We start from the raw sequence: 27,355 nt of genomic DNA on the forward strand, positions 1-27,355 counted from the left end.
GTCTCTGGCCTGACAAGAGGAGTCTCCTGAGTAACCCACCCCCAACTTAGCTTTCAACCTAACCACCCACTAATCTGTTTTACAAATTTACTGTCCACAATGAGTGATTTTGGGAATCAATAAATGAATTCATTGCTAAATCAATTGGTTAAAAAGTAATATCTTATCCTTTATCTCTACTCACCCACCCAAACTCCCAGGTTGGCAAAGTTTCTTCCATTAAAAGGAAAAAAAAACCATCCCTTAATCATATAATCATCTTTACATTTGAAAATGATAAGCCTGCACACTGATTATAGAAATAATTACGCTGTGATGAGCCCATTTCCTTACCCTGGTCCTCTCTTACCTAAGCAAAGAGCTTCCTGGCCCCTTCTCTATGGGGAACTAGACCCCCTCCCCCGAGTTTCTCTGCATATTGCTTCCAGAACAGTTCTTCTGAAATGCAAATATGCCCTTTTTGTCAATCTCCTTTTTCCTATTTAACATGCCCTGGTCCATCAGCACCAGAGAGAGGGCACAAGGAGAGAGGGCACAATTCCATGTGGGCCACGATGGAGCCACATGAATGGGCTCTGCTTGGCCTGCACAGGACTTGGGGCACACTACTTAGGATGCTTCTAAACAGAGTTTGCTCCTGCCGGCCAGGGGTCCTGTGGCCCCTCTGCACCACCTGTGCAATCGTATGTGCCTTAAAGAGCATCATTTCCAACCCTGAATGAAGGAATCCCCAATGCAACCTTCCCTTCATAACCCAGATGTCTCCCCAGCACCCCTGAGCTCCACCACTGGTCCTCTCCTGACTTGTTTGGAAAAGAATACAATGGACTTCTTTTTACTGAGCACCTCCTATACGCCAGACCCAGTGTGGAGCACTTCATGGGCACCATCTCCTACAACTGACACAAAAGATTGAGGTTAGTACTTGCCAGAGTAGAAAAAGCTGGGCAATGGCAGCTGTAGGACCTGGTTTCCAAACCTAAGAGGACAACTGCCTCTCTCAAATCCTCTCACTGGCAAGGAGGGGCAAGATCTGTCCTCGGAGAGCACTGTGTGGCTGTGCCCACACGGCCCTCTAGTCTCTGTCCTAGGCTTCTGCTGTCCTCTTCACGTTTCCCATCTCCCCTCTTGCCCATTCCCTCTTATCTTCCTTTGTCAAGCTCCTCTTTTTTTTGGGGGGGAGGGGCGGGGAGGGAGGGGCCACTCATGGCAGTGCTCAGGGCATACTCCTAACTCTGCACTCAGGAATCATTCCTGATGGTGCTGGAGGACCTATGGAGTGCCAAGGATCAGACCCGGCTGTCCGGGTGCAAGACAAGCATCCTGCCCACTGTGCCGTCTCTTCCATCTTCCTCCTCTGCTTCTTGACTCCTGAACAGCGGTGTTCTCTGGGACCCAGCACTCAGTTCTGTCCACTGTTCTGAAGGGCTCCCAGCCATTTCCACATCTCTGAGTCCATTCATGCCTCCAACGTCTTGTCCAACTTCTCCCTAGGCTCCTATAGTCAACCGCCTACTAGGGGAGAAGCATATGTTGCTCCCATACCAATTACAAGTCCAAATGAGACGACTTATCCTGGCCCTACTTATCCTGTCCCTACATGCACATACACACACACACACACACACACACACACACACATCTCTCCCATCCTCCATATCTGCTTTCCCCCACCCTTTCTCTCCTTGGAGCATGATGTCACACTGGGTCCCCCACAACCTGGAGGCCACTGAGTCCTCCATTCATTGCATTTCACCAATCTCACATCAAGTCTTACTGAATCCACCTCCGACATATCCCAAACTTGACCACTGTCACCACCTCCACCCTCAAACCCCTAGTCTAACACACCACATCTCTCAGCAAGACTATCATTTACAACAAGTTTGTTGTCCTCACCTTCATGGAACAAAATAATTTTTTGCACCTTATCTCTTAAATTCTCAGGACATTCCAGTAAGGAAGGCCAGTCCCGAATTCTTGTCCACATTTTACTAATGAGGAGACTGAGGCCCAGTAAAGAAATCCCTTCACTGAGATCACTCCAGCTTCAGGTAAAAGGGATGCGACTCAAACTCAGTACTATAACACCCAAGATATTATATCTATTACTATAATATCCTAGATATTATATGTCTCCTAACTTGTCTCCCTGTCTTCATTCTTATCCACTTTCACTCAATTCCTGAAGCTAGCATGACCTTCTCAGAAAGTTTGGTATTTCATGGTGCTTCCAGGCCTTAACCTCTTATGGGCTTTTCACGGCCCTTGGATCAATATCCAAATTCAACCTAGCCTACAAATCTAGCCATAACTTTGTTCCTATCTAACTCTCTCGTCACCTCTTTCCACCCTCTCTCTCTTTCTCTTTGCTTAAGACACACGAGACCTTCTTTTCATCTACTGAATAGCCAAGTTCATTCTCATCTCACAGTTTTTACACTGAGTCTCTTCCACCTGGAATACTCTGGCCCCCAGATCTTCCTGTGGTTGCCGCCTCTAGCATTTCAAATATCAATCTCAGCCCAAATGTCACCTTCTCAGGCAGGCCTTCTTGGACTAAAAATAACACAACTAAAAATAATCTGCTGATAGTCATCTCCATCATTCTATACCTTCCAGCTATTTTGTTTCAGAACTTTTATTACCCTCTAAAATCGTCATTTGTTGGTATGCTTACCATCTGTCACCACCACCTTCACTTTAGCATCTTTTAGACTATAAGCTCCATGAAGACAGGGACCCTGTTTAAAATGCTGACTTGGTCTGGTACTTAGTAGACACCATCACCATCATCACCATAGCCATAATCAACCTCATCATCACTGCCATCATCATCCCCATTGCTGCTATCATCAGCACCATTACTGCCACCACCCCCATTGTCATCCTCACCTTCACCAACATCATCATCACTTTCATCACCACCATCAGCATCACTGTCATCCTCAGTAGTGTTAACAATAATTTCCAACAAGTTTGTAGTACTTTTTGTGGAACAAAACAATTTTTTTTGCACCTTATCTCTTAAGTTCTTGGAACATTCCACTAAGGAAGGTCAGTCTCGAATTTTTTCTTGCATTTTATTAATGAGGAGACTGAGGCCCAGAAAAGAAATACCATGACTGAGATCACTCAGCTCCAGGTAAAAGGCACGTGACTCAAACCCAGTACTTGGACTCCTGGAGCTAGATTTGACAAGCTGAGCCCAAGATTTACAGCTGTTGGAACCAAACCTTGTTAAGAAATTGCTCTGAGCCTGTTCATTTTCATTCTGGGAAGGTAGGAGAGGGGCTAGTTTTTAAATTGCAATCCATGGTCATATTTTTGATTGCTAAAGGGGTAAAAAAAAAAAAAGCCTAAGGTGAGTTTAGAAGGATTTTTCGGTTGGTTAAAGAAAAAAATTTAAGAAATTAAAAGAGCAGAAAAAAATAAATTACTAGTGACTGTTTTTACTGCATGAGCTTACAAGCTGGAGTGGAGAATTAAAAAGTTATATAGCTGGGGTTTCTAACCATGACTTATCACAGACAAATTCTCCATATTTATAGCTTTTTTTTCCCCGTTTTTTTTTCTCTTCTTTTTTCTTTTACATCTCAAGATAGTAAGCAACTCGCTGATATAGGGTTGCTGCTACATCAACCAGGAGCTCTTGGGGGCTGCCTGCCCAGCAGAGTGGACAGCTAAGAATGCTAAAAGGGCTTGGAAGGTGTGCTGGGGTCTTGCTTACTAGCCCTCTGGCTAGTGGGGATGCTCTCTTGTTCACTCAATAGCTATGGAGGGGGGTGAGGGTGGAGGGAGTCCTGCCTTGGGCCATGGCCCAGAGAAGAGAGAGAAAAGTCCCCTAAGGAAAATAGTAACAGCCCCCACTCTATGCCAAAAGCATCTCTGGCTCTCACCGGGGCACATACTCCATCATCCCCGTTCCACAGATGGGGACCCCAAGGCACAGAAAGACTGGACGGCCTGTCCGAGGCATTGTTCTCCAGGACCCAGTTGTCCTGGAAGAGTTTGACAAACGAGCAGGAGGAGAGGAAAGGATAAAAAGCGAGTAGGAGGGGCTGGAGCAATAGCACAGCGGGTAGGGCGTTTGCCTTGCACAAGGCCGACCCAGGTTCGATTCCCAGCATCCCATATGGTCCCCTGAGCACCACCAGGAGTGATTCCTGAGTGCAGAGCCAGGAGTAACCCCTGTGCATCGCCAGGTGTGACCCAAAAAGCAAAAAAAAAAAAAAAAAGTGAGTAGGAGAAATGACTGATGGGAGAAGGAAAGCTTAATTGCTCATCAGCTTTGTGCCCAGAGATGCAAAGACTTCGCCGCTCTTCCTGTTTTTGCCCCTCCCCACAACCACCCTATGGAAATGGGTGACATTCCCTTTCATAAGGAAAGGGAAGTTCAGAGAAATGAAAGAAGAAACTCAGGGAGTTTCATTTGGAAGCAGCATGGTTGGGTGGGTTGGGTTCTGTTCCTTTCTGACTGGATGGCGAAGGGCAAATCTTGAGGAAACAGAAACAGCCTTCTCGGGCTGACCTCATGGGTCCCGGGTGAGAAAACACTACACGCCCCAGATGGCATCGTAAAGAAAGCGCTGTGGCAACCCCTTAGTTGCAGACAGGTGGCATTGATTGAGCTGCTCTCTCAACAGCTAGCCAGGAGGACGCGGAGGTCCAGAGCTCCCAAGTGGCCACAAGGCAATAGGAAAAGAGATGCGAAGTGATTCTCCAATATTCTCTAGCAAGAAGCAGCCACGCTGGGGAAACATGAAGACCAGGTCACTGGCCTGTGGGCCTGGTGGATGGCCTGGACTCCTCAAATGCCCATCTGTAGGGAAAGCACAGAAGGACTCTCAATTCCTGCTAAAAAACATCCATGTCCACACTCAGGCCGAAGCAACCGGAAGCTGGTGGATGAACCTGGATTCTTTGTAATTGTGCTTGTTTCTCAAAGATGTGTCCTTTTCTTTTGGTGGGGGGTGGAGGCATTGGGCCACACCTGAAGTGCTCAGGGCTTATTCCATGCTCTGTGCTCTGGGATCACAGGCCGGTGCTCAGGGAATCCTATGCAAGGCCAGCACTTTATCCCAATCTCTCTGACCCTTGTGTTGCTGTTTGTTGTTTGTTTGATTTTAAAGAAATTCTCCCCACTTTCATTCAGTGAGTGCAACACACAACCAGAAATAAGAGGCCGATGTGTGTGGGAGCTGAGGCCCAGAGAGGGCAGCTCAGGGCAGCCTTGGGAGGCTCAGCCATGGGCAGCGGAATGCGGGCCTGTACCTGGCCTCCAGTTTAGGACTCTTCTTTGTTCCCTTTGTTTTGGCCATAGAGACCAGATCCTATGAGTCGCCCCTGATATTTGAAATACAGACTTCCCCACTCGTCCCTCAGGGGATGCTCTCTTTAGCATCTCAGAGAGAACCCTGAGAGAAAGAGAAAGAGAGAGAGAGAGGAGAAGGAGAGAGAGAGAGAGAGAGAGAGAGAGAGAGAGAGAGTACCCTGGACATCAGGATGACCAGGGGTGAATCCAATTCACATCTGCACCTGGCCTGGTCTCCGTGCTGCAGTGGAGGTGGAGATGGAGGCAATTATCTAATGTATTAGCAAGCCTGTCCCTGTGGCACTCCTGTGAGCCAAAGTCATAAATACAAAATGGTAATTTCTCTCCGGAAGCCTGGCTCTGGCCTCCCACTCAATTCCCCTCCCACCCTGAAGTCATATACCACTGCCTGGTTGTCCTCTCCTGCATGGGGCGGCAGTAACTCCGAGTTATTTCAATTTCTCTGGCTGAGGTTGCTTTTCAAAGTCTGAATCATCACCCAATAACCTCAGTTCTCCTCTGCGGGTTCGCTTGTCTAGCCAGAGCAGATTCTTCGAGTCTTCAGTGGGTAGTTAAAAATGCCTCACTGGGATGAACAAATGACTCCCAGTGGTTCCCTGTTTCTGGGCATGTGCCCTGGGCTGGGCCTGCATCAGCCCAGGGTAACCTAAACTTGCTTGGGCTCTTCTTAACGTTGTGATCACGGCAAATTCCTCTACTTGACTGGGCTCAGCAATCTCTCTGCTACCTTCCCTGAGAGTTGTGTGAATCCAGATGGAGAATGAAAGTGGAACTTTGATGCTGGTCAAACCTTTCCAAAGTCATGCAGTGAGCCCAGAGTCTTAGCTTCCACCACCAGGAGATCATGTCTCCATGTGTTAGGCATAAAAAAAATCCTCATGAGGAAGGACCAAAATCTTCTTGCCTCAAAGGCATGGTCAAGGCAAGAAAGTAACATGAGAATGAACTCTCGCAGAAGACCAGGGCATTGCAGGACATGCAGATGGAGGGTGCAGACCACGCAAGGACTCAAGAAAGTATCACATGGTGAGGGAACCCCAGTGCCATGTGGTGAAAGCATGATGGGGTGGTGGGGGGAGGGCAAGGGTGTGGCGCTTACCTACAAGCCTTACCTCATTGACTACAAGCCTTATCTCGTAGTCAGTGAGGACCCGGGTGATAAATTTCATGGGGCGGCAGGTTTCCCAAGCAGTGATCTGGAGGCCAAGGGATCCCTTCCAGCAATTCTCAACTAACTGATCGGGTGGTTCAATGACGGGCCCAGGGATGTGGTTCCAGGGATACTCAGGCCACCCCAGTGGTACTCAGGGGCCAACAGAGCTATACCCAGCAGCATTGCTTAGGGGCCCCTTAGGGCAGTATCTGGGGATGCTCAGGGATCACCTGTTGGTGCTGAGGACTGAACCGGGATCAGTTGCACACAAGACATGTGCCCTCACCCCTGTCCTACCTCTCTGCCCCCGCTCCCCATGATAACTTTAATATGGATTCTCATAATAAAGAGATCAAATGGCTGGCCCAGTATTTCAGAGGAGATGAGGGGTGTGGTCAGCTGCCTGAATACAGGATATAGAGGGCAAGGGGACAGGTGACTTACAGTCAGGCCACTTTAATATCCACAGAGCCCTGGAAGAGTGAGTGGCATAAAGAATACACTCAGTAAACATAAATGGACCCTAATGCCCCAAAGCAAAGAGAGAGTGTAGGGGAAACTGTCTGCCATAGAGGCAAGGGGAGGGGTGGGGGAACGAGGGATACTGGGGATATTGGTGGTGGAGAATGTACACTGGTGGAGGGATGGGTGTTCGAACATTGTATGACTGAAACTCAAACATGAAAGCTTTGTAACTGTACCTCACAGTGGTTCAATTAAAAAAAACAAACCCAAAAACCCATAAATGGACCTAAAAAGCAGTGAATGAATGAAAGAATGAGCAGGAAAAGGCCAGAGTGGAAATAATACACGCAGGCATGAATGAGTGAACTTGAGTGAATGGTCCACAGCTGCCGCAGCAACTTTCACCAAAGGCCTCGGGGCAACGAAAGCACAGGTTTCCCGCCGTGGTACCTGGAACTGGCCTGTGATTGGCAAAGCGTCCAGGAATTGAAGCCTTCTCTCCCTTTATAGCAAAACACCACCCAAAGACAAAGACAGATTTCTGTGATCAAGTGGGAGGCTGTTCCTCCTGGCCCAAAACTCTCACACATGGCCGGCTGCCAAGGCCACTCAAGCAGGACCGGGTCAAAAATGTCCCATTTCCTTCAGTCTTGTGGGGAAACTTGGTTTTGTAGGAATGTGACTCCGTGGCCATTTCTCCATTTACACAGCCTCTCTGAAGCACTGGGCATTTCAGGATTGGATAAACACAGAGAAGGGGGGCTGGAGCAATAGTACAGCGGGTAGGGTGTTTGCCTTGCACGCGGCCGACCTGGGTTCAATTCCCAGCATCCCATATGGTCCCCCGAGCACTGCCAGGAGTGACTCCTGAGTGCAGAGCCAGGAGTCAGCCCTGAGCATCGCTGGGTGTGACCCAAAAAGCCAAAACAAACAAAACAAAACAAAAGCAGAGAAGGGAGTTACCCTTAACAGAGACGTATTAATGGCCATGCCATCTGCATTTGTAAGTGGCAGAAGCCTGCACCCTGCCTAGAAGCCACAGCTTTGGCACGGGGCTGGGGCTGGGTTCAGGTGGCCTCACCTGGCAGCAGAGATGAGTGTGTTCTCCCAGCTGCCTCTCCCTCCTGCCCCGGGGATCACTACTGCTTACAATGTGGCCGGGCACCAGCCACACCCACGGCATCAACCTCAGTCAGGAAGGAGCTGGTCAGAAATGCAGACTAAGTGACCGCACCAGAGCAACACCTGCATTTCAGCAACATCCCCAGGTGGCCCTTGCACGCCTCAAAACTACTGAAGCTTGAGGCTGAGAGATAGTATGGCAGGGGGGTGTTTGCCTTGTAGGCGGCTGAGCCAGGTTTGCTCCCTGGCACAGCCTATAGTTCCCCAAGCAGCACCCTGGGCTGCTTGAGTGATCCCTGGGCTCAGAGCCAGGAGCAAGCATTGAGCACCACCAGGTCTGGCCCCAAACCAGAGGGAAGACCACTGAGATTCCAGGAGCACTGCCTGCCTCCAAGCCAAAGCTCCAACTCCCCAAGCGCATTGCACAAGGCTCTCCTCTGGGGACTCACTCTCCAATCCAGAGGAGACAGTGACACAGATTTCCATCATGGCACAGATTGAGGTGTACAATAGTATTTCACCAGTATGGGTGGGAGAAGACAAGGAGGAGTGTCTGAGCTAGAGTGGACCCAGGTTGTGGTGCTAAATGATGACCTTGGGGAAGGTCATTCTCCCCATTGGGGCTCAGCTGTCCAGCCTGTAAAATGGGCACAGTGCTGTTTGCAGTTCTGAAGATGTGTCTCACAAAGGTGAACCAAGGTGAGAATCACAAACTCTGCATAGCACATGGCCTGGAGAAGGGACTAGGCTCAGAGTGGATAGCCAGAGGCCCAGCCGAACATCTCAGCAGTTGAATAAGGAAAATCCATCAGGATGTCAAAGGTGGAAGACCATTCCCTCCTGAAGATTCATCAGCAGAGGAACCAAGCACTAATGAGCCAGGACCCAGAATACTCCAAGGATAGGGCCTCGCCCCCTGGGCCTTACCCAGCCACCCTTACACAGGAACCTGCAAATGACTCTAAGGCCTGTGTTTTGGCTGATTTTTAACCCCTGCTAACCTGGATCTTTTTGGTTTTGTTTTGTTTTCAAGGGGAGGTTAAGCCTAGGAATGCAAGGCTACATGACATTAGCCTACCAGCGGTCAGTATTTCCAGAACTGCTAGGATCATGTTGTTCTTTTTCATTCTGTGTGTGTGTGTGTGTGTGTGTGTGTGTGTGTGTGTGTGTGTGTGAATGACATTTTGGAAGAAGCCAGATGGAACTCTCCCCGTGTGAAGAGAAGGAGGTGTGAGCTATTGAGGCTGCATTTCCAGCACTGGGAGTCAGGAGGCAGAATCTCCCAGGCTCTAGAGTCCAGAAAGCTTTCTACAGCTCTGGATCCTTCCTCCCATCTTCCAGAATTCAGAGTGCACATCTGAATCACATCCGTAGAGAACCAATCCTTCCCTCCTCTGGTCTCCAAGCACCCCTTTGCCCCCAACATTCTCCATCACAGGTCCAGGTTTGGGGTTTTCCTACCCGCTTTTTGTGGTTGTTTTTTTTTTCTTTTTTGTGGCCTGTCTGAATATCAGAAACGGCATTGTTTGTTTATTTGCATTCTATCTGTGTGCTCCTCTCTCCTAATACAGAACACTTTTCCTCAAATCCTCCGTCACTGGGAGCGGCGTGTTAAAAATAGATTGCTGGATCTCTCCTCTTTACATTCGAATTTAGTCATTCTGGGTTGGAGCAAGGGGTATATAAACAAGTCTGCCCAGGGCTGAGGAGAGGGTACAGGAGCTAGAACACGTGCCTCCCCACGTAGCCGACTCCAATTCAATTCTCAGCATTGCACAGTCCCCTGAGCACTGCTGGGTGCAGGCCGGAAGGCTGCTGGTCCCACCAGGGTGATTCAGGGGATCCTCACACCTGAGCAGCACCACATCTTCAAGGCCCCGAGCCCAATTGGCCAAGAACTGCAGAAGGGGCTCCTGGGAACTTCCCCTCACAGCCCCCACAAAAAATAAAACAAATTCTCTCAATGACTCTAAGAGAGTCAGAAAGGGCTGGGGTGGGTGGGAGGTTGGATCCACTGCATGTCTATTCCAGGCTAGACAACGCCTCACCCATGTGGCCTCTCTGCCATTCTTCTCACAGATGACTGAACCAGCAAATGAGCCCACATATTTGAGAGGTCCCGTTCCTTTTTCCCGTGTCAGCAACTCACAGCTCAGGTGAAGCACTTCCTACCTCTCAGGCATGGGGTTGAGTGCCCGGGCAGCCAGGGGAAGGAGCAGAGCAAGGCTCTGCCTGGGGAGGGGGGTCTGGCAAGGGCAGTGGAAGTGTGTGGACAGTGCTGCAGTCCAGGAGAGGGGCAGAGGCAAAGTGGACCTGGGGGCTGAAGGGCAGAGCCTTGACCTTCCTGACACTCAGTGAAGGAGGGGCTGGAGAGAACCTCAGGAGAGAAGGGATGGCTTTCTCAAATAGTACTCTTGTTTTGCTTCACATGTCCGCTTACTACAAGTTTTATGAGTATCTGGTTTTAGAAAAAGTTAAAGCCCAGAGTAATGGTGCAGAGTGAAAAGCAGGACTTGGGCCAGGGATATGGTTGCAGTGGTCCAGCTCATACCTTGCATCTATGATGCCCTGGTATTTCTGTCTTTCTGGCTTGTTTTCTTTCCCTCTGCCTTTCCTTCTTCCTTTCCTCTTCCTTTCCTTCTTCCTTCCTTTCTTTCTTTCTTTCTTTCTTTCTTTCTTTCTTTCTTTCTTTCTTTCTTTCTTTCTTTCTTTCCACTGAATCACTGTTAGATATACAGTTATGAAGTTGTTTGTGATTGGGTGTCAGTCGTATAATATTCCAACACTGTCCCTTCACCAGTGTACATTTTCCATCACCCATTTCTCCCCATTCCCAATGTCCCCAGTTTCTCTCCCACACCCATCCTGCCTCTCCCTATGGAAGAGACTTTTCTCTCTTCATGTCTCTGTCTGTCTCTGTCTGTCTCTGTCTCTCTGTCTCTGTCTGTCTCTGTCTCTGTCTCTCTCTCTCCTTTTGGAAGCCCTGGGTTTGATCCCAGGAATTGCATGCTCCTCCTATGACAAATACAGACAGGTATGGCTTTGCTGGTGCTCACACACACTGACAGAAATGCCCCCCAATTAAAAGAAGGTGCCTTCTTCCCCTGAACTCCTTCTGGGGGCAGTATGTCCTCAGGGGGCACTGTCCAGCACATTATGTGCATATGGAAGCAACAGCCCTGCAGAACAGAGAAGGCTTACAAGGCCATGGAGGCAAAGATGTGGAAATTAGAAAATTTCTGGAAAGAAGATAAGCAGCAACTAAATGACTTTGCTCTGGGACTCCGGCCTAGAAAGATTGGATGGGATCATTTCCCACTGAATCATTGGCTAGTGAGGATTTGTGGAGCATGGGCGGGGGGTAGGAGCGGAAGGAGTGAGGTTGCTGGGGTGCGGGGGGAAGTAGGAAAGGCATATTCCAAAGGTTAATTTTATGAATAGGAAAAACAGGTCCTCATCCCGCTTCCCTCATTGACCTGGCCAGCCTTACTTTCTTTATCTGTGAAATGGGCTTGCACTACTTGAACTACTATGTCTGAGAGGACTGTTCAGAGTGTACAAGAGACCAACAGGAGGCATAAGTAAGTGGTCTCCCTCTCTTTTTTGTCCACATTCCACCTCTTGGGGTCAACCATTGCACTCATATGTTGGCCCCAGTGCCATTCCTGTTGATCTGCTCTTGGCCCGCATGTTTAGTGTCACAGCATCGGCAGGGCCCCAGCCAGGACAGCTGCCATGACCTTCTAGAGCTGGGGCATCCCTCTGCCCTCGACACACACACATGCACACACACCTGTGTATACATACACACATGCACTCGTATACACATACATGCACACGCCCACAGGTAGGTACATGTGTCCCACACATGCATACATACACATACATGTGTACATACACATATTCACACATACCACACACACACATACACACACACACACACACACCAGCCTTCTGTTCCTGCCCCTTCCCTTCCTTTCTCACGTCATCTGCTGCTCAATGACAGCAAAGGGACATGGCCCTGGCTTTTCCCAAGGCAGGACCAAAGAAGACTGGCACCCAAGACCCAACCCCGGACCCCCTACGTCGTTATTCAGCGCCGTCCCCTGCTCCCCAGCCTGCATTTCCTAAGTGAAACTACTTGGATGTGAAAAATGCAGCCTTGTTTCCCTGGCTGGTTAAAATATTTGATGCTCATCGAATATTCAACAACAAAAAAAAGGCTCTCACTCCATGTACTGTCAAAAATGTAATGTAATTATAGCGATGTTAAATATCCCCAGCTGTTCTGAGATATTTGAATCTTAAATCAAGCTTGCCTGCTCCTACCCCGGGGTTGCAGCTGGAGAGCCGCACCGAGCACCATACAAATGCAGAGCTGGGGAAGTTCCAGCGAGAACTTGGAGCACCCGTCTCCCCGTTCCTCCTCTCCAGGGCATCACCTCCAGGGCCCAGGCAGGGAGGAGGGCCCCTGAGCCCAGCAGCGGGGCAGGTCGGCACCCCCGGAGAGTGGGAGCGAGCCCCGTTCCTCCTGAGGCACAGGGAACAGGCCTGTCGTCCGCACCTGTCCGGAGAGTGCGCCGCCCCCGCGCAGGAGGCATCAAGAGATAGCACAGAATAAACGGCAATAAAGTGAATAAACACGCGTCTCACTCCAGAGGCTTTGAGGGGCTCCTATAAATCAAATCCTTGCCATAATTTGCTCTGTGAGACCGTGCTGAGAAGCAGACTCAAACCTCATCTGCTTTCCTGAGCAGCGGGCTGAGATTTATGGATGTGAGTGCACGGTGGATGCCCGCGCCGTTTCAAAGTGGGAAAATAATTTTCATTGGGAGGGGTTCCAAGAGAAGATTAAACCCTTCACTTTCAGAGATCAGAGCATCAACAACTTTCAGATCAGATATGCCATCGCAATCAGAAGGGGACGGCCGGCATACATATTTGGGGAAGAGAGGAAGAATCAGACGTTGCTAGGAGGGGAACCAGAATCCTCCAGTCTCCTGCGTTAATTTCGAGCTTCCTCCAGACTTCCCCCTTTTCCAGTGACCTTGAGCAACTCAATCTCCCTCTCAGATGTAGAGGGGGGCAAGAAATGGACCTGACATCCCCGTAAAGCTGTGACAGGAAACTACCTGGGGCTTCCTGGAAAGAATTGTGGTGATACATACGAGGACATCATTGACTCACTATTCTTCCTGGGCTCAGAAGTGGTTTTTGGAAGAAGAGCTGCCTGTAATTAATGAGTCTGAGAGCATGTATCTAGCAGCACCTCTACCTCGGTGCATTCACATTCCAGGGGGCAGAACCATTTTCTATATTTATACTCAACTTTTATCCATCAGGATGGTCAGACCATCACTGATTCAAAAAAATAAATAAATTTGTTTGGTGAGTCTGAGTGATAGTACAGCAGGTGGGCATTTGCCTTGCAAGTGGCCACCCTGGATTTGATCCTCAGCATCCCACATGGTCCCCCAAGCCCAGCAAGGAGAGATTCCTGAGTGCAGAGCCAGGAGTAAGAGCTGGGGAGTGCTAGGTATGGCATCAAACAAAAAAATTTAATTAATTGGTTAAATTAAATCATTCTGATGCTTTTCTGGCTGGATTAGCATATTCTCCTAAAGTCTCAGGACAGCCCTACCTGGAAGGAGTGTTCGCTATCTACAAATAAGGAAACTTAGTCTCCATGAAGCTGAGCAGGTCTCTAGCTGCCACTGGCTCATCCCAGAAGAGCTGAGATTTGACCTCGTGTCTGTCTGATTTCTGAAGAAACCGTCTTCTCCTGCCCCACCCCCCGCCACCCCACACCCTGGAACAACCCTGGGGTCCAAATTTCCAATCTCGCATGAATATGAGTGGATTAAATTCTCCCTTGGGGACTATGTCTTATATCTAGCTGCTGTGATTTTATTTTGGGTCCTTTGATTTTCTTGGTTTTGGGGACAGACCCCGAGGCCGACTCCCCAGTGCATGTGGACTGGGGTGTGTGGTAGAAAGTGTTCCGTGCCACCAGCAAAGCTCACGTCCATTTCCTGTTTGCCGCTGCCGGGGTCTCAATACCACAGATACATGAGCAGATTGTCTTGGGGGGCCAGGAAGCTAAAAACAAAGTGTCAGCCAGGCTGCAGGCCTCTGAGCTCCAGGGGAGAATCTGTTTCTTCGCTCTCTTCAGCTTTTGGAGGCTGCTTGACACCTCTCCCCTCCAACACACACACAGACACACACACACACACACACACACACACACATGCTTTCTTCAAAGTAGCACCTCCAACCTCTACTCTGGGTTACATCTTCTTCTCTGGTTACATCTTCCTTTTCTAGGACCCTGATGACACCGGACCTGCTAGATCACCCAGGAAAAATCTCTCCATCTCAAACCCCTCAACTACATCTACGAAGTTCCCACTGCTGCGAGACCCTGGACTCACAGGTTCCAAGGATGAGAACATGGACCTTGTCAGGGAGCCATTATTCAGCCTACTGCATGGCCTCTAGCTTTGGCTTGACTGATATATCCAGAATGTGGCCACATCCCCTTTGGGGACCCTGCTCTGGTGTGATAAGAAAAACTCTCCCCAGCCTCCCTGGGAACAATGCTGCCTCTGCGATGCACACAGCTGGGGCTCACGGGGAGCCCAGCTCACCTCACACAGGCCACCGTCCAGGCCTGCCACCCAAAATGCCCAACCCACAAGCATGTGTGCAGACCCAGTCTGTGGAGCATGGCTGATAGAGTTCTCTTTGGATTCAGAACCTCAAGGAGCCCACAGCCTGGCCTCTCCAAGAGCGGGTCAGGGACCCGCATTGTCTGCATCCCTTGGAAGCTTGTTAGAAAGACAGATCTTAGGCTGCAGCAAAAGTACAGCTGGTAAAGTCACTTGCTAAGCATGCAGCCAACTGGGTCCAATCCCCAGCACCACATATGGTCCCCCAAGCTCCACCAGGAGTGATCCCTGAGCACAGAACTAGGAGTCAGCCCTAAGCACTGCTGGGCGTAGCCCAAAATCAAAAAAAGAGAAAGAAAGAGAAAGAAGGAAGGAAGGAAGGAAGGAAGGAAGGAAGGAAGGAAGGAAGGAAGGAAGGAAGGAAGGAAGGAAGGAGGGAAGGAAGGAAGGAGGGAAGGAAGGAAGGAAGGAAGGAAGGAAGGAAGGAAGGAAGGGAGGGAGGGAGGGAGGGGGGAGGAAGGAAGAAAGGAAGGAAGGAAGGAAGGAAGGAAGGAAGGAAGGAAGGAAGGAAGGAAGGAAGGAGGGAGGGAGGAAGGAAGGAAGGAAGGAGGGAGGGAGGGAGGGAGGGAGGAAGGAAGGAAGGAAGGAAGGAAGGAAGGAAGGAAGGAAGGAAGGAAAGAAAGGAGGAAGGAGAGAAAGAGAGAAACAGAGGGACAGAGAGGGAGGGAGGAAGGGAAGGAGGGAGGGAGGGAGGAGGGAGGGAAGGAGGGAGAGAGGAAGGGAGGGAGGGAGGGAGGGAGGGAGGGAGGGAAGGAGGGAGAGAGGGAGGGAGGGAGGGAGGGAGGAAGGGACGGAGGAAGGGAGGGAGGGAGGAAGGGAGGGAGGGAGGGACGGAGGGAGGGAGGGAGGAAGGGAGGGAGGGAGGAGAAAGCAATGCAAACCCCTGACCTGTTCCAGACCCCCAATCAGCATTTCTGCTGTGGGCCCAGGAATGAGACCTCATGACGCTGGGGGAAGTGAGGGCCTAAGGCCTTTTCATGCATCCACCTGTAGCTTGCTAGAGAGCTCTGAAGCCTGGGAAGGAGGGCCAGTCTCCGGGAAGACAGAGCAAGAACTGAAACACCTCTTAGCAGCCAGTTCAGCACGCACTTGTCTGCATGCACTCGCACGCCTGCTTCTCTTTCCCAGGGAAACTCTTCTGGGACAGGCGAAGTCCCCACAAGACCAATCCTGACCAGAACAGAGAAGCCTTAACTTCCGGCTATTTTCTGCTCCCTTGATGGTGATCCTGGACACATCACTCCCAACTAACTCTCTGAACTTAGCTGGGCACCAGAGGACACATCACCATCACCCTCCGTTGCCATCAGGATAAAATGAGATGTGGCTGCCCTATTGAGGGATATTGTGAAGGCTTCATCCAAAAGGAATTCAGTTTTTTGTCTAACCAAAGCCAGGCTCTGATAGCTTAGGGAAGAAGAACTATGATTTAGAGCAAAGGACAGATCTGGAACTGGAATACCTGGTATCCTGCTGCCAATCAGGGGTAACTGCTGAACCCCTCAGCCCCTCACTCCTTCTCAGAACTGGAGAACCAAAACCTACTTTCCTCTCTGCGCCATTGTCAAGATGAAATGGAAGCAAGAAGGTAAAGGTGCCAGCCAAGGAGGAGCTCAATAAAAGGGTGTAGAACGAGAGGAAACAATTTACTGAGCAAATTAATAGTATAAACAACAGTGTCAGGGGAAATATTTGACATGCTCAGGAGAGCAAACTTCCCCGAGGCCTGTGGGGCCTCTATTTGTTTTACCAACAATTCATGTTCCAATTACGCATGAGTCATCTTTTTGTTAGCACTGGCCCTGCTGGAGCTCAATTTGGCAACATCTCCTTATCCAGGACCTCAAGTCACCAACGTCCTTGAAAGTGGAAATGGTCGTTGAGTTCAGATTCCAGCTGAATTAAGGCTTTGCCAGGACCCCTGCTGAGGTTCCCCTTCCAAGACCCACTTCCGGCCAGCTGCCAAGGAGTTAGCACGGGCAAGTCGTCGATCACGTATGTGCTTAGGAAAAGGACTTCCCTTCTCAGTTTGCAGGCCTGGGAATCCAAGATGACTTCCGTGGGGTGGGGACAGGCCCTTGCATAGAAAGAAACTTGTCGTTGAAGCTTGAATGATTGCAAGGGAGAGAAGGCTCGGGTCTTACCTGCATCTCCAAGCACTGGCAGATGCCAACTCAAGAAAGGACACGGGCTTTGCAACCAGACCCATCTTGGTTTGAATCCTGACTCCCTGGCCGAGAGTGAGCAGCTCCCCGGACCTAATTTCCTCATCTGTAAAATGGGTTCCACAATACCAACTGGATTCTGGTAAAATGGATGTAACTGATTACATAATAGGTATCTCCCACAAATCCTGGCCATGGTGGGCTAGGCTCCACACTCCCTGTCTGAGGAGCAGCTTCCTTTAACAACACAACCCTCTGAGAGGGCACATTGACCGCGGACTGTCTATTAGGCATCACAGAGTGGATTTCAGTCGAATCTGGGGCCCGGAGCTGGACACACAGTAAGTAGGTGATGTGCACTGGTGAACTGAAATTCATGACTTGCTGGTCCAATGAGATGAGTTTAGACAATCAAGGCTGCCGATGCATAATCCAAATGGCCTGGTTATTTTTCTGGCCCTTCTCAACTGAGCAGACATCAAGTGATGTTGTCGTGACAGGTCAGCTCGGTCCCCACACAGCCACTGTCACCATCAGCCCGACATGGGTCAATTTGGAGATCTGCAGACCTGAGCAAAGTTTACATTTGATTCCCTAAACTAATTTCCCTGAAGTCAAATAACAGGTGGAGGTCTTTTCATGTGCCTTGTACAAATGTCTATTTAATCACTGTCCTGTCACTAATACTTCAATAACTTGTACATTTCGCTGCGTAATCACTGCTTCAGCTCTGCGAAGAAAAGAAATGGCTGGCCAAAGAGCTCGGGCCATCTGCGATAGTTAAGCTCAATTTTCTCTGACTGCTGCCTTGGGTGGAGGATTGTGCAGCCAAGTCCCATTGGTCATTTGGCTCACACCCTCGCTTCCTTGAGGAGGACCAAGGAACCACACCGGGCAGAATCGAGAGTAGAGTGGTCTTCCAGCCCCTGCCACCTACCAGCCCTCCTCCTGTCCCACCCAGCTGTGGACTCATCTGCATGAACCTGTGCGGTCACGGGGAACTGAGTTCCAATCCTGGTTTTGTTACCTGCTCACCCATGACTCAACACGTTGAGGCCGGTGTGTCCCCGTGGTGACTCAAAATTGAATGTGGCTTGATTAACACAAATTGTAGTGCCAATGCCAATGTGTTAAAGGAGATGACAGACTCTCCCCAAGTTTCAGTTCACCATCTGTCACATGTGCATGAGCGCCTCATCTTTTAAAGCTATTTCAGGGGAAAGGACCCGGAACATGCCCAGTCGTGGTCTGGCACATCACAGCTGCCTGTTGGTGGGTGCCACCATCCTTTGCTCAAAATGTTCCTTGCAAGTAATAATAATGGAAATGGCTCATATTTACGGAGGCCTTCCCTGGTGCCAGAAACTGTTCTAAGCACTTTACGTGGATTAGCTCATCTATTTCTCTTTCTCTAAAGGCAAAAATATCTTTCTTGCCTCCCTCAAGTCATCCATCCTACAACTGCTGGACTGCCTGGCCTAACCCCATTTCAGCAGAATTTGCTGATTTTAAACAATAAGTTCCTGAAATGATTTCTTGTTTTCTGTTGCTGGCTCAGTTGCAAACTGCGATGAAACCAATTGCCGCTTCCTTGGCTTTTAGTCCAAATGACAAGCACCAGCTCTGGATTCGGACACAGCCCTCACCTGGGAACAGGAGGTGGGGGAGGGCAGAGGAAGGAACGGTCCCTGATGGGGTAGGACTGTGAGGACAGTTAGGAGTATGAGACAAAGATGAGCAGCCCCCACCCCCTACATCGCCCCACAGCCTAACACCCAGAATGAAAGAAGTCTGGGTATTTCCCACAGCACTTAAAGACTCAGTCTGGTGGCTCCATAGGTAGCTTAGGGGGCAGGGTGTGTGCCTTACATGCTCAGGGACATAACCCAGCATGACAGAACACTCTGAGTAGTGGCCCTGGTGAGCCCTAGCCCTGCCAGACCCAAGCAACATGGCAACACTGGACCCTACCTTGGATCACCAAGCCCAGAGTGCTGCTAGGAGTATTCCCTGAACCCTTCCGTATGGCTAGGGCGGATCCCCTGCATACACATCCACAGAATAAAACCTGGGTTTGGCCTCCACACCGTTGCGATATCATCCTTCAGTGCCACTCCATCTCAGCGCCTCCCATCCGCCCCCAGCAACCCTGGACGACTCTCAGGGCTCTGAAGCATGTGTTCAGTCTCCTGAGTTCATGCCTTGCTCCAGTCATTGGCACCTGATGTTCCTCTCCTCCCTCCTCCCACTTGGAGCTCCTCGTTATCCTTCAGGATTCCACTCAGAGCACACCTCCTCCAGGAAGCCATTAGTGGTCCCCCATCTGATTCAGACACTCCTGGGAGCCCACATGGCATACCCTCACACCCCTGGCATTCTTTACACATGTCTTTCCTCAACAACACGTCAAGCTCATGGAAGACACACCGCAGGCCTTAGTTAGCTGTATCTCCTGGCACCTCGCAGAGAGCCTGACCTACAGCTGGTATTATTGCACAGGCGTACCCTGATTAAATGAATGACCAGGTAGTGAACATACCCCACCCAAGTGAGAGGTCATGAGAAAGAATGATGAGTGCAGGGATAGTAGTGAATGATGGTGAGCACCAGATATGAAGACGGAGGCCCTGCTTTTATCCTGCAGGTAACAATAGCTCCTGAATACCAAGCACCAACTACAATGAGAACTGTGTCAGTCACTGAACACACGGTAACTTAACCCCATGCTGGAGGCTCAGGCACGGAATGGCCGTCCAAGGTTCATAGATCTGTCTGCCTGACGCTGGCCCTGAACTATGCCCCTCCCTGAGGGGTCCTGCGCTTTGTTCTTCCCATGAAGCCTGACTGGCCTCTGTTGGCTCAGACCCCCGGGCCTTATCACCTCTTCTGAGACCCCAGTATCCAGAGACCCTGGTCTCACAGTTCAGCCGCCGTCTGCCCTACGGCTGGGAAGGCTGCTTTCCTCCGTGCTCCAGATGCCGGGAAGGACCAGAGTGTGTGGAACTGCAGGTGCCCACTGATGCCAGGACCGTCACACGAGTGTTCAGAGGCAGGAGCTGCTGGGTTTGGTGGCTGAGGGCAACCAAGGCACTGCAGCACCCTGAGTGGGCCTGGCATATCCCACCTGACAGACGCACCTCAACAATAACTTTCTCGCCCCAGCGAGTTCATTTCCAGACCCTCACCAAATGGAAGAAGTTGAGGGTGGGCAGCACATCTCCCATGATCTTTCCTGAACCCCAGACCTCACCCACTGCATTAGGAACTTGGGAAGCAGGGGAATAAGGGGGATTCATAGGCATCCTGCTACCCATTTTTCCCTGCCTGTCCTCCAAGGGAGTGACCAGAAGATTTCAGGACATTTATTAGAAATGCATTCCACTGGGATTCCTTAGTGAGGTTTAGCCAGGAATCTTAAAGTGGGTGACCCCAGATAACCCTGACAGAGGAGTTCAACCCCAGACCTTTGTCCACACCGATTGCATGCTGGGTGCTGGGCTCTGGATTGGGTGCTGGGGAGAGCAGAGCGAGCAGAGATGCTCCTTCCTGGGTCTGCAGGGAGGGATGCAGACCCACGGGGGCAGTGATCTGTGAGCCCGAGCCCTGATCAGGGTGGCAGAGGGTCAGGCAGGAGTGGTGGAAGAGTAGAAGGAGAATGGCCAGGGAAGAGCCTAAATGAAGCACCCCTGGGGCCGGAGCAATAGTACAGTGGGGAGGGCGCTTGCCTTGCATGCAGCTAACCTGGGTTAGATCCCCAGCATCCCATACAGTTCCCAGAGCATTGACAGGAGTGATTCCTGAGTGCAGAGCCGGAGAACCTCTGAGCATCGCTGGGTGTGTCCCCCAAACAAAAACAAAAACAGAGAGGATGAAGCACCCTTGGCTAGATGTGGACAGGTGTGGGATAACATAGCCTCAGGTAGTTTAGGTTTATTGGGTTACTCCCATTACAGTGCCTAATGCTTAACTATAAGTTAAGAGCTTGATCATGGACAAATGTTGTCATGATCCAAACAGTGATAACTAGATTCGGACCCTGCTAGGGTGAGGAACGATTAATCTGGCCTGAGTGCTGTGGTCTGAGCCTGTGGCAAGATGTTGCCAGGAGAGCTGCCTTGCAAACCTCAATGTATCTCTTGCTATGTCCATGCAAAAATAACTAATATTAAGATGTTAATGAGTGTTTGGAATGGGGAGAGGAGAAAAAACCCTTAAGAAGTATTTTGCCTACTGGCAGTTAGGAAGGGCTTTGGAATGCCCTGCCCTCAGGAAGGGCTTTCTTATGTTGATTTTGCTACCTGGCTGGGTGTAGCCTAGAAGGCAAGGTGGGAGAGAGAAGGAGGAGGAGACAGAGAAGCCAGAAAGAAGCAGCAATAGATCCAGAGAGAGGCCGGAGCTGGGAGTGCGGGAGATGAGAAAGATGGAAGATTGAATAAATGGTAACTAATCAGCAACTAGCTTGGTCCTCGTTCTTCCTTCGCCTTTCCTTGACCACCGGCCGTCCCGATCCAGTCCACACACTGCGGTTCCAAGGCACCGAACGCGGGCGGTGAGACAGAGCCGCCTGGAGAGCCCGCGAGTGCACTCGCCCCTCGTCGAGCTTTAGTTTTTTACAGACAGGGAGTGGGGATCAGGCGCCCCAGCAGCCACAGGTCACTAAGAGTTGGGGCAGCGAACAGAGCAGCCTGAGGAGCGGGCTCAGCACAGACAGCTCACCTGGAGGGTTTAATTTATGGTCCAAGAGAGAGGGAGGCGAGAGACAGGGACTCAGAAACATCACCCTAAAGCCCGGGGAAGGGTTTTAAGAAGCAACGTGATAGGCTCTGAGGGGACATTTACAAAGACCACTCTGGCTAGATTCAGAAGACAGGCACAGAGGGCAGGGACCCCACCCCCCCAACCCTCCCAAGCTGGGGGCCCAAAGCCATTGAGGTTATTTAGTTCTTAATGAGGGCTCACATCCAGCAGTGGTGGGGGTGGGGTCGACCACTTGACCTAACTCTCCAGCCCCAGATAATGCCATTTAAGAGCAACACTTTCATGGGAACTGAGCCTAATTCTGAGAGCTTTGTATAAATGCACACGTATACACACTTATGTATGCGTGAACACACAGCTACATTTGATTACAAACACACACATAGCAAATACATTGGCATCAATGTATATATATATATATATATATACACACACACAAACAAGCTTGATATATTATATACACACACATACACACATATATGTATATAATATATGTGTATGTATGCATATATATATACACACACTATTATTTTCTCCACTAGATGGAGTAGGAAACTAAAGAACAGAGAGATCGAGGCACTTGTCCAACAGCACACAGTAAGTGACTGTTGATTCCAGATGTGAACTGATGCACAGCTGGAGCTCTTGGGCTGCTGAGCACTTGAGCACCCCCACTGAAGATGATGAGGCTGATGATAGAGTCGAAAGGTCAGAGAAAAAGTGTTCCTCAGGGGCATGCTCTGTCTGTGAGGTTCCAGTTTACGCGCACGCGTGCATGCACACACACACACACACACACACACACACACACACACACACACACAGAGCACACGTAGATATATAGATGGTGGGCCGAGGGGGCATACAGCCTTCAATTCTGAGTTCCTGGGGAATGATCAGGGGCTGGAAGCCCCAAGAACAGTCATCACAGGAAGCAATGGGGAGCCCGGGTCCCCAGCATCACACCCCTGTGGAGACGCAGAGCCTTTGTTTGGGGCACGTGGGAGCAAGGAGACGGGACTTGAAGGTTCAGGGGAGGATGTGTCCTGTGGGAAGCACCTTACTTTCCTCAGTCCCCTAAGCGCTGACACACAGCTCACTGAACCACTCTCTGTGGGACAGTGGAGCCAGAAGGCTCCTGATGGGGGCCCTGTGCTTGCAGCACACTGACTCAGACCCCAAATACTCCGCCAGAGTCATGCCACCAGGACGCTCAGTGGCTCCACATTCCCCGCTGCCAGCCAGGTTCCGAGGAAAAGGCCCAGGAGGGGTAAGGGCAGAGGTCCCCAGAGAGCAGCGAGGCCCAGGGTCAGGGAGAAAGGTTACGTGTGCTTTCTGAAAATTGCATCTGATGAGCTGCAAAGTTGGACTCTGAACCTGCTGCCTCTGGCCTTTGCACAGAGCGCATTTCAGTGTTCCCTTTCCCCATTTTCTTCACTTTAAAGCGGGAATAAAACTCATCACTAGCGCAGGGCTGTGGGAAATGTCAAAATTGATAATTGGTTGTTAAAACGCAATTTACACACTTTGTAAACTCATTGTCAGCCGTGTAGGATTGTGCTTGAGAGGGTTGGGTGGGGTGGTTCAGAACCAGGAGGCGGTTGGAGGCTGCTGAAATCCGCCTGGGATGGTGAATTTCAATCTAATGCCAGGGGCTGGTACAGAGCTGGTACAGAGGAACAGACACAATAAGGGGTCATGGGTCTCAGGTCTTCATCTGTGTGGAACTGAGAGTTACCTTTGAAGTCCCTGAGGAGCATCTGTTAGTGGCACCTGCTGCTTGGGAATGAAGGGGTACTGTAGGATAACATAGCCTCAGGTAGTTTAGGTTTATTGGGTTACTCCCATCACAGTGCTCCCATTCCTCTGTGTTTATTTGTAGCTTCTTTCTTAGTGTTCTGTTGACTTGTGAATATTGTTTTTCTCTTCTCCTTGAGTCCTTTGCATAGTTTATTCAGAGCAATGTCCTTTTTTGTATGGACACAGGAAGGCTTAGCAAATGCTATGCTTTTATAAAGTTGGGAGTCATTTGACTTTGCATGATATTTTCCTCCTGGGCATCTGTTCTCTCCACCTAAGCCTCAGCTGCCCTTACTTCCTAGCACCCCCAAAAGCAGGGTCCCGACGAGGGACAGGATGAAAACAGGGCAAGCGGTGAGTTGTGTGCTACCCTGGCATCAAGATGGTCCTGGCCAAAGTGCCTAATGCTTAACTATAAGTTAAGAGCTTGGTCATGGACAAATGCTGTCATGATCCAAAAAGTGGATCCAAATCCATGATCCAAATCAAATAACTAGATGTGGACCCTGCTAGGGTTAGGAATGATTAATCTGGCCTGAGTGCTGTAGTCTGAGTCTGTGGCAAGATGTTGCCAGCAGAGCTGCCTTGAAAGCCTCAATGTTTCTCTTGCTATGTCCATACAAAAATAACTAGTATTAAGATGTTAATGAGTGTTTGGACTAAGGGAAAGAGAAAAACACCTTAAGAGTCAGGAAGGGCTTTGGAATGCCCCTAGGTTGTGTTCCCTTTGAACCTGGGGACCCTCAGGAAAGACTTTCTTATGTTGATTTTGCTACCTGGCTGTGTGTAGCCTAGAGGACAAGGTGGGAGACACAAGTAGGGGGAGAGACTAGAGAATCCAGGGCGGCAGTAGATCCAGAGAGAGGATGGAGCTAGGAGTGCGGGAGAGGAGAAAGATGGAAGATTGAATAAACGGTAACTAATCAGCAACCAGTTTGGTCCTCGTTCTTCCTTCGCCTGTCCTTGGCCAATGTCCATCCCGATCCAGCCCATACACAGCGGTTACAGAGCACTGAACGAGGGCAGTGAGATAGAGTAGCCCGGAGAGCCCACGAGTGCACACGCCCGTCGGCGTGCCTTAGTTTTTTATAGGGTACCATATCCAGGGATCCTGCAAAGGCAAGGCTGAGGGGCCCAGAAATCAGGGTACTTGAGCTTACAGCAAAGCGAGGAGCACAAGACTGAGGCCAGGGTCAGCATCCTAGACAAGAGCTGGTCCACTGAGCCAATCAGAGGCCCAGTTCGGTGGGCCTCAGTGCCAACACCTGTTGGACCCTGTAGCGCTTCCCCTGCATCCCAGGAAAAGCTTTGGAAGAGATGAGACTGTTAGAACGAGGGTGACAGCAGAGCCACACACACACACACACACACACACACACACACACACACACACACACACACACACACACACACACTGTCCCCCTGCACTGGCGGAAAAGCACTAAACCACCTAAGAGGCGTTTCCACACCAAGGGTTGGCCAGGCTCAGGCCGTGCTGGGGACTGGCACAGGAACTCCTCCTAGGCAGACCACAGACAGCAGATACCTTCTGTCCGACAGCTGCGTTATCCAGACCCACAGCGTGGGGGAACCAGCACAGCAAATGGTTTACAAACAGAGCAAGGCTCCCGGTGCCCCCATGCTGTGCACATCCTCTGCCGCCCCACTGCTTTAACCTTAACCCTTGCTGCATGCTGCTTCCTCTGGACCAGGAGACCCCACGCCACCCCTGGTGGGGCACCCATCACGGGCACCCACCACTGCTCAGATTCCCCATGCTGGTTATACAGAGCACTCTTTAAAAAGTTAGCAGACAGCCAGACTGCCCTATCTGCAGCAGCTTCGGTATCCGTTAATATTCTGGGAGTTTCCTCCACATCCCAGAGGTGAGAAGTGTTTGGAAACTTCAACGGCTGCCGAGAGCCTCCGTATAATCCACCTGATGGCACAATATTCCTATTGGTGTTCCCAACGACAACAAGCCCACGCTTGCGACGCATCTCTCTTCCCTGCCCTCCCTTGCAGGTACAAGACTGTCACCAGGAATCCCAGAGCAGGGAGCTGAAGGCCCGTATTGTATTTGCAGCCGGGACCATACCGGGCACAGTTGGGGGGCTCGACACTAGGAGAGGCCCGGACAGAGGAGCAAGGGAACCCCCTCAGACACAGTCTTCACAACCACCTCCAACTTCGCGCAACCTGGCGGGAAAAAGGCTCCGGGCATCCAAAAGGGGGTGGACAGGGCTTTGGGAGGCCTGGACATCTGGGCGTGAAGTCGCCGCCAGGGGGCTGGGGGTCCCGCCCCAGGAGGGCTGGGAAGGGCGTAGCGCGCAGGGGACAGTGTGGGGGGGGAAGCGGCGGGAAAGGGTTCGCGCCCGGGCAACTCACAGAAGAGAAGTTGTGCGGGCCGCAGAGCTCGCCGCGGTACTTGCAGGAGAGCAGCATGTCCTCCAGCTGGTGGCCCAGGCGGTCCATGAAGGCGGCGCTGATGCCCTCGAAGTGGCGCGGCGGCAGGAAGAGGCGGAAGTCGGCCAGCTTGCGAAACCACTGGCGGCGCGGCTCGTCGCCCCGCAGCAGCTCGCTGACCAGCGGGCGCGCCGTGCGGTTGGGCAGCAGCAGCCCGAGCCAGTGGCCGGCGTAGTAGAGGTCCCCCTTGGACAGGCGCGGGAAGCGCAGCGGGTTGTTGTTGCACACGGTGACGGCGGGGAAGGGCAGCTGGCGGCTCCACTCGCGGTGCACCCGCGTGTGCGACGGGAAACTCAACCAGTAGAGCAGGCGGTTCGAGGACCAGGACAGCAGCAAGCCGAGGGACGTGCAGAAGGCCAGCACCCACAGCGCCCGCCGCTGGAAGGAGCCCCCCGGCGCCGCGCGCCCGGCGCACATGTGCCGCAGCCCGTGCAGCTTAGCGCGGCTCAGCGACGGCCGCCCCCTGCGGGCGCCCCCCGGGCCCTGCAGCGCCCGCTCGCGCTCGCCGCCCCGGCCGCCTCCGGGCTGCCCGGCCGCCGCCACCGCCGCGGGCGCCGGCTCCTCGCGGGCCATGCGGAAGCGTCCCGGGCCGGTGAGCGCGGCCGCGGGCAGCCGGGCTCCGCCGCTCCGGCTCATTCATTCAGTCCGCGGCTGGCGGCAGCGGCGGCGGCCCCGGCCGGGCGGAGCCGCCATGGGAGTCGGCAGCAGCGGTGGAAGCAGCAGCAGCGGCGGCCGCCGCGCGCAGCCCGCGCCAGGGAAGCGTGCGCCCGAAAGCAGCTCCGGCGGCGCGGCATGCCCGGCCCGCCCGGGCCTTCCGCGAGCGCCTCCCGCGCTCCCCGGGACCCTCGAGTCTTCCTGGGCCACGCCCGGGCTCCGGCCGCTCCCCCGCCGGAGGGGCCCCCGCGGGGCGCCGCCTCTCCGGTCCCCGGGCGCTACTGCGCCCGCCTCCCCTCGTCCTGGACCTCGGGGGGGACCCGGCGCTGAGTTCCCCCCGCACCCCCGCCCCGGCGGCGTCCTAACCCCAGCTTTTGCGCTGGTCCCGGGAGAGGAACCACTTGGCCAGCATGCCCGCTCCGGACATCCCGAAGGAGCCCAGCGGCCCGGCTGGGAGCCCAGCGGTGCTGGGACACGGGAGAGACGGCGCCGGGGAACGAGCGCCCCCAGAGGCGCACGGGGGCTCCCGGCGGGGAGGGTGGGGTGGGTGTGTACTGGGGTGAGTGGTCGCCCTGCTGGCTGCCGGCCACCGGCTGTCCCTTCTCTCCAGGACCCCTCTCACTGTTTCCCGGGCTGTGCTCGGCCGAGATCGGCTAAGGCTTCCCCCCCGCGCGCCGCGATGTGCCCGCTCTCGCCAGGCTCCGGGGGG

At 51.9% G+C, this 27,355-nt stretch overlaps 1 protein-coding gene across 1 annotated transcript in view; it reads right to left on the reverse strand.

Moving 5' to 3' along the window:
* The window catches only part of ASIC2 (acid sensing ion channel subunit 2), a 274,000-nt gene extending 247,372 nt beyond the window's left edge, over window positions 1–26,628 (reverse strand). The window contains exon 1 of the mRNA XM_055129921.1: window positions 25,915–26,628. Coding sequence (XP_054985896.1) covers window positions 25,915–26,628 — 714 coding nt within the window. The remainder of the gene's footprint in view (window positions 1–25,914) is intronic.
* Between the last annotated feature and the right edge of the window lie 727 nt (window positions 26,629–27,355).

Source organism: Sorex araneus, chromosome 3 (genome assembly GCF_027595985.1).
Source record: "Sorex araneus isolate mSorAra2 chromosome 3, mSorAra2.pri, whole genome shotgun sequence".
NCBI classification, from domain to species: Eukaryota; Metazoa; Chordata; class Mammalia; order Eulipotyphla; family Soricidae; genus Sorex; species Sorex araneus.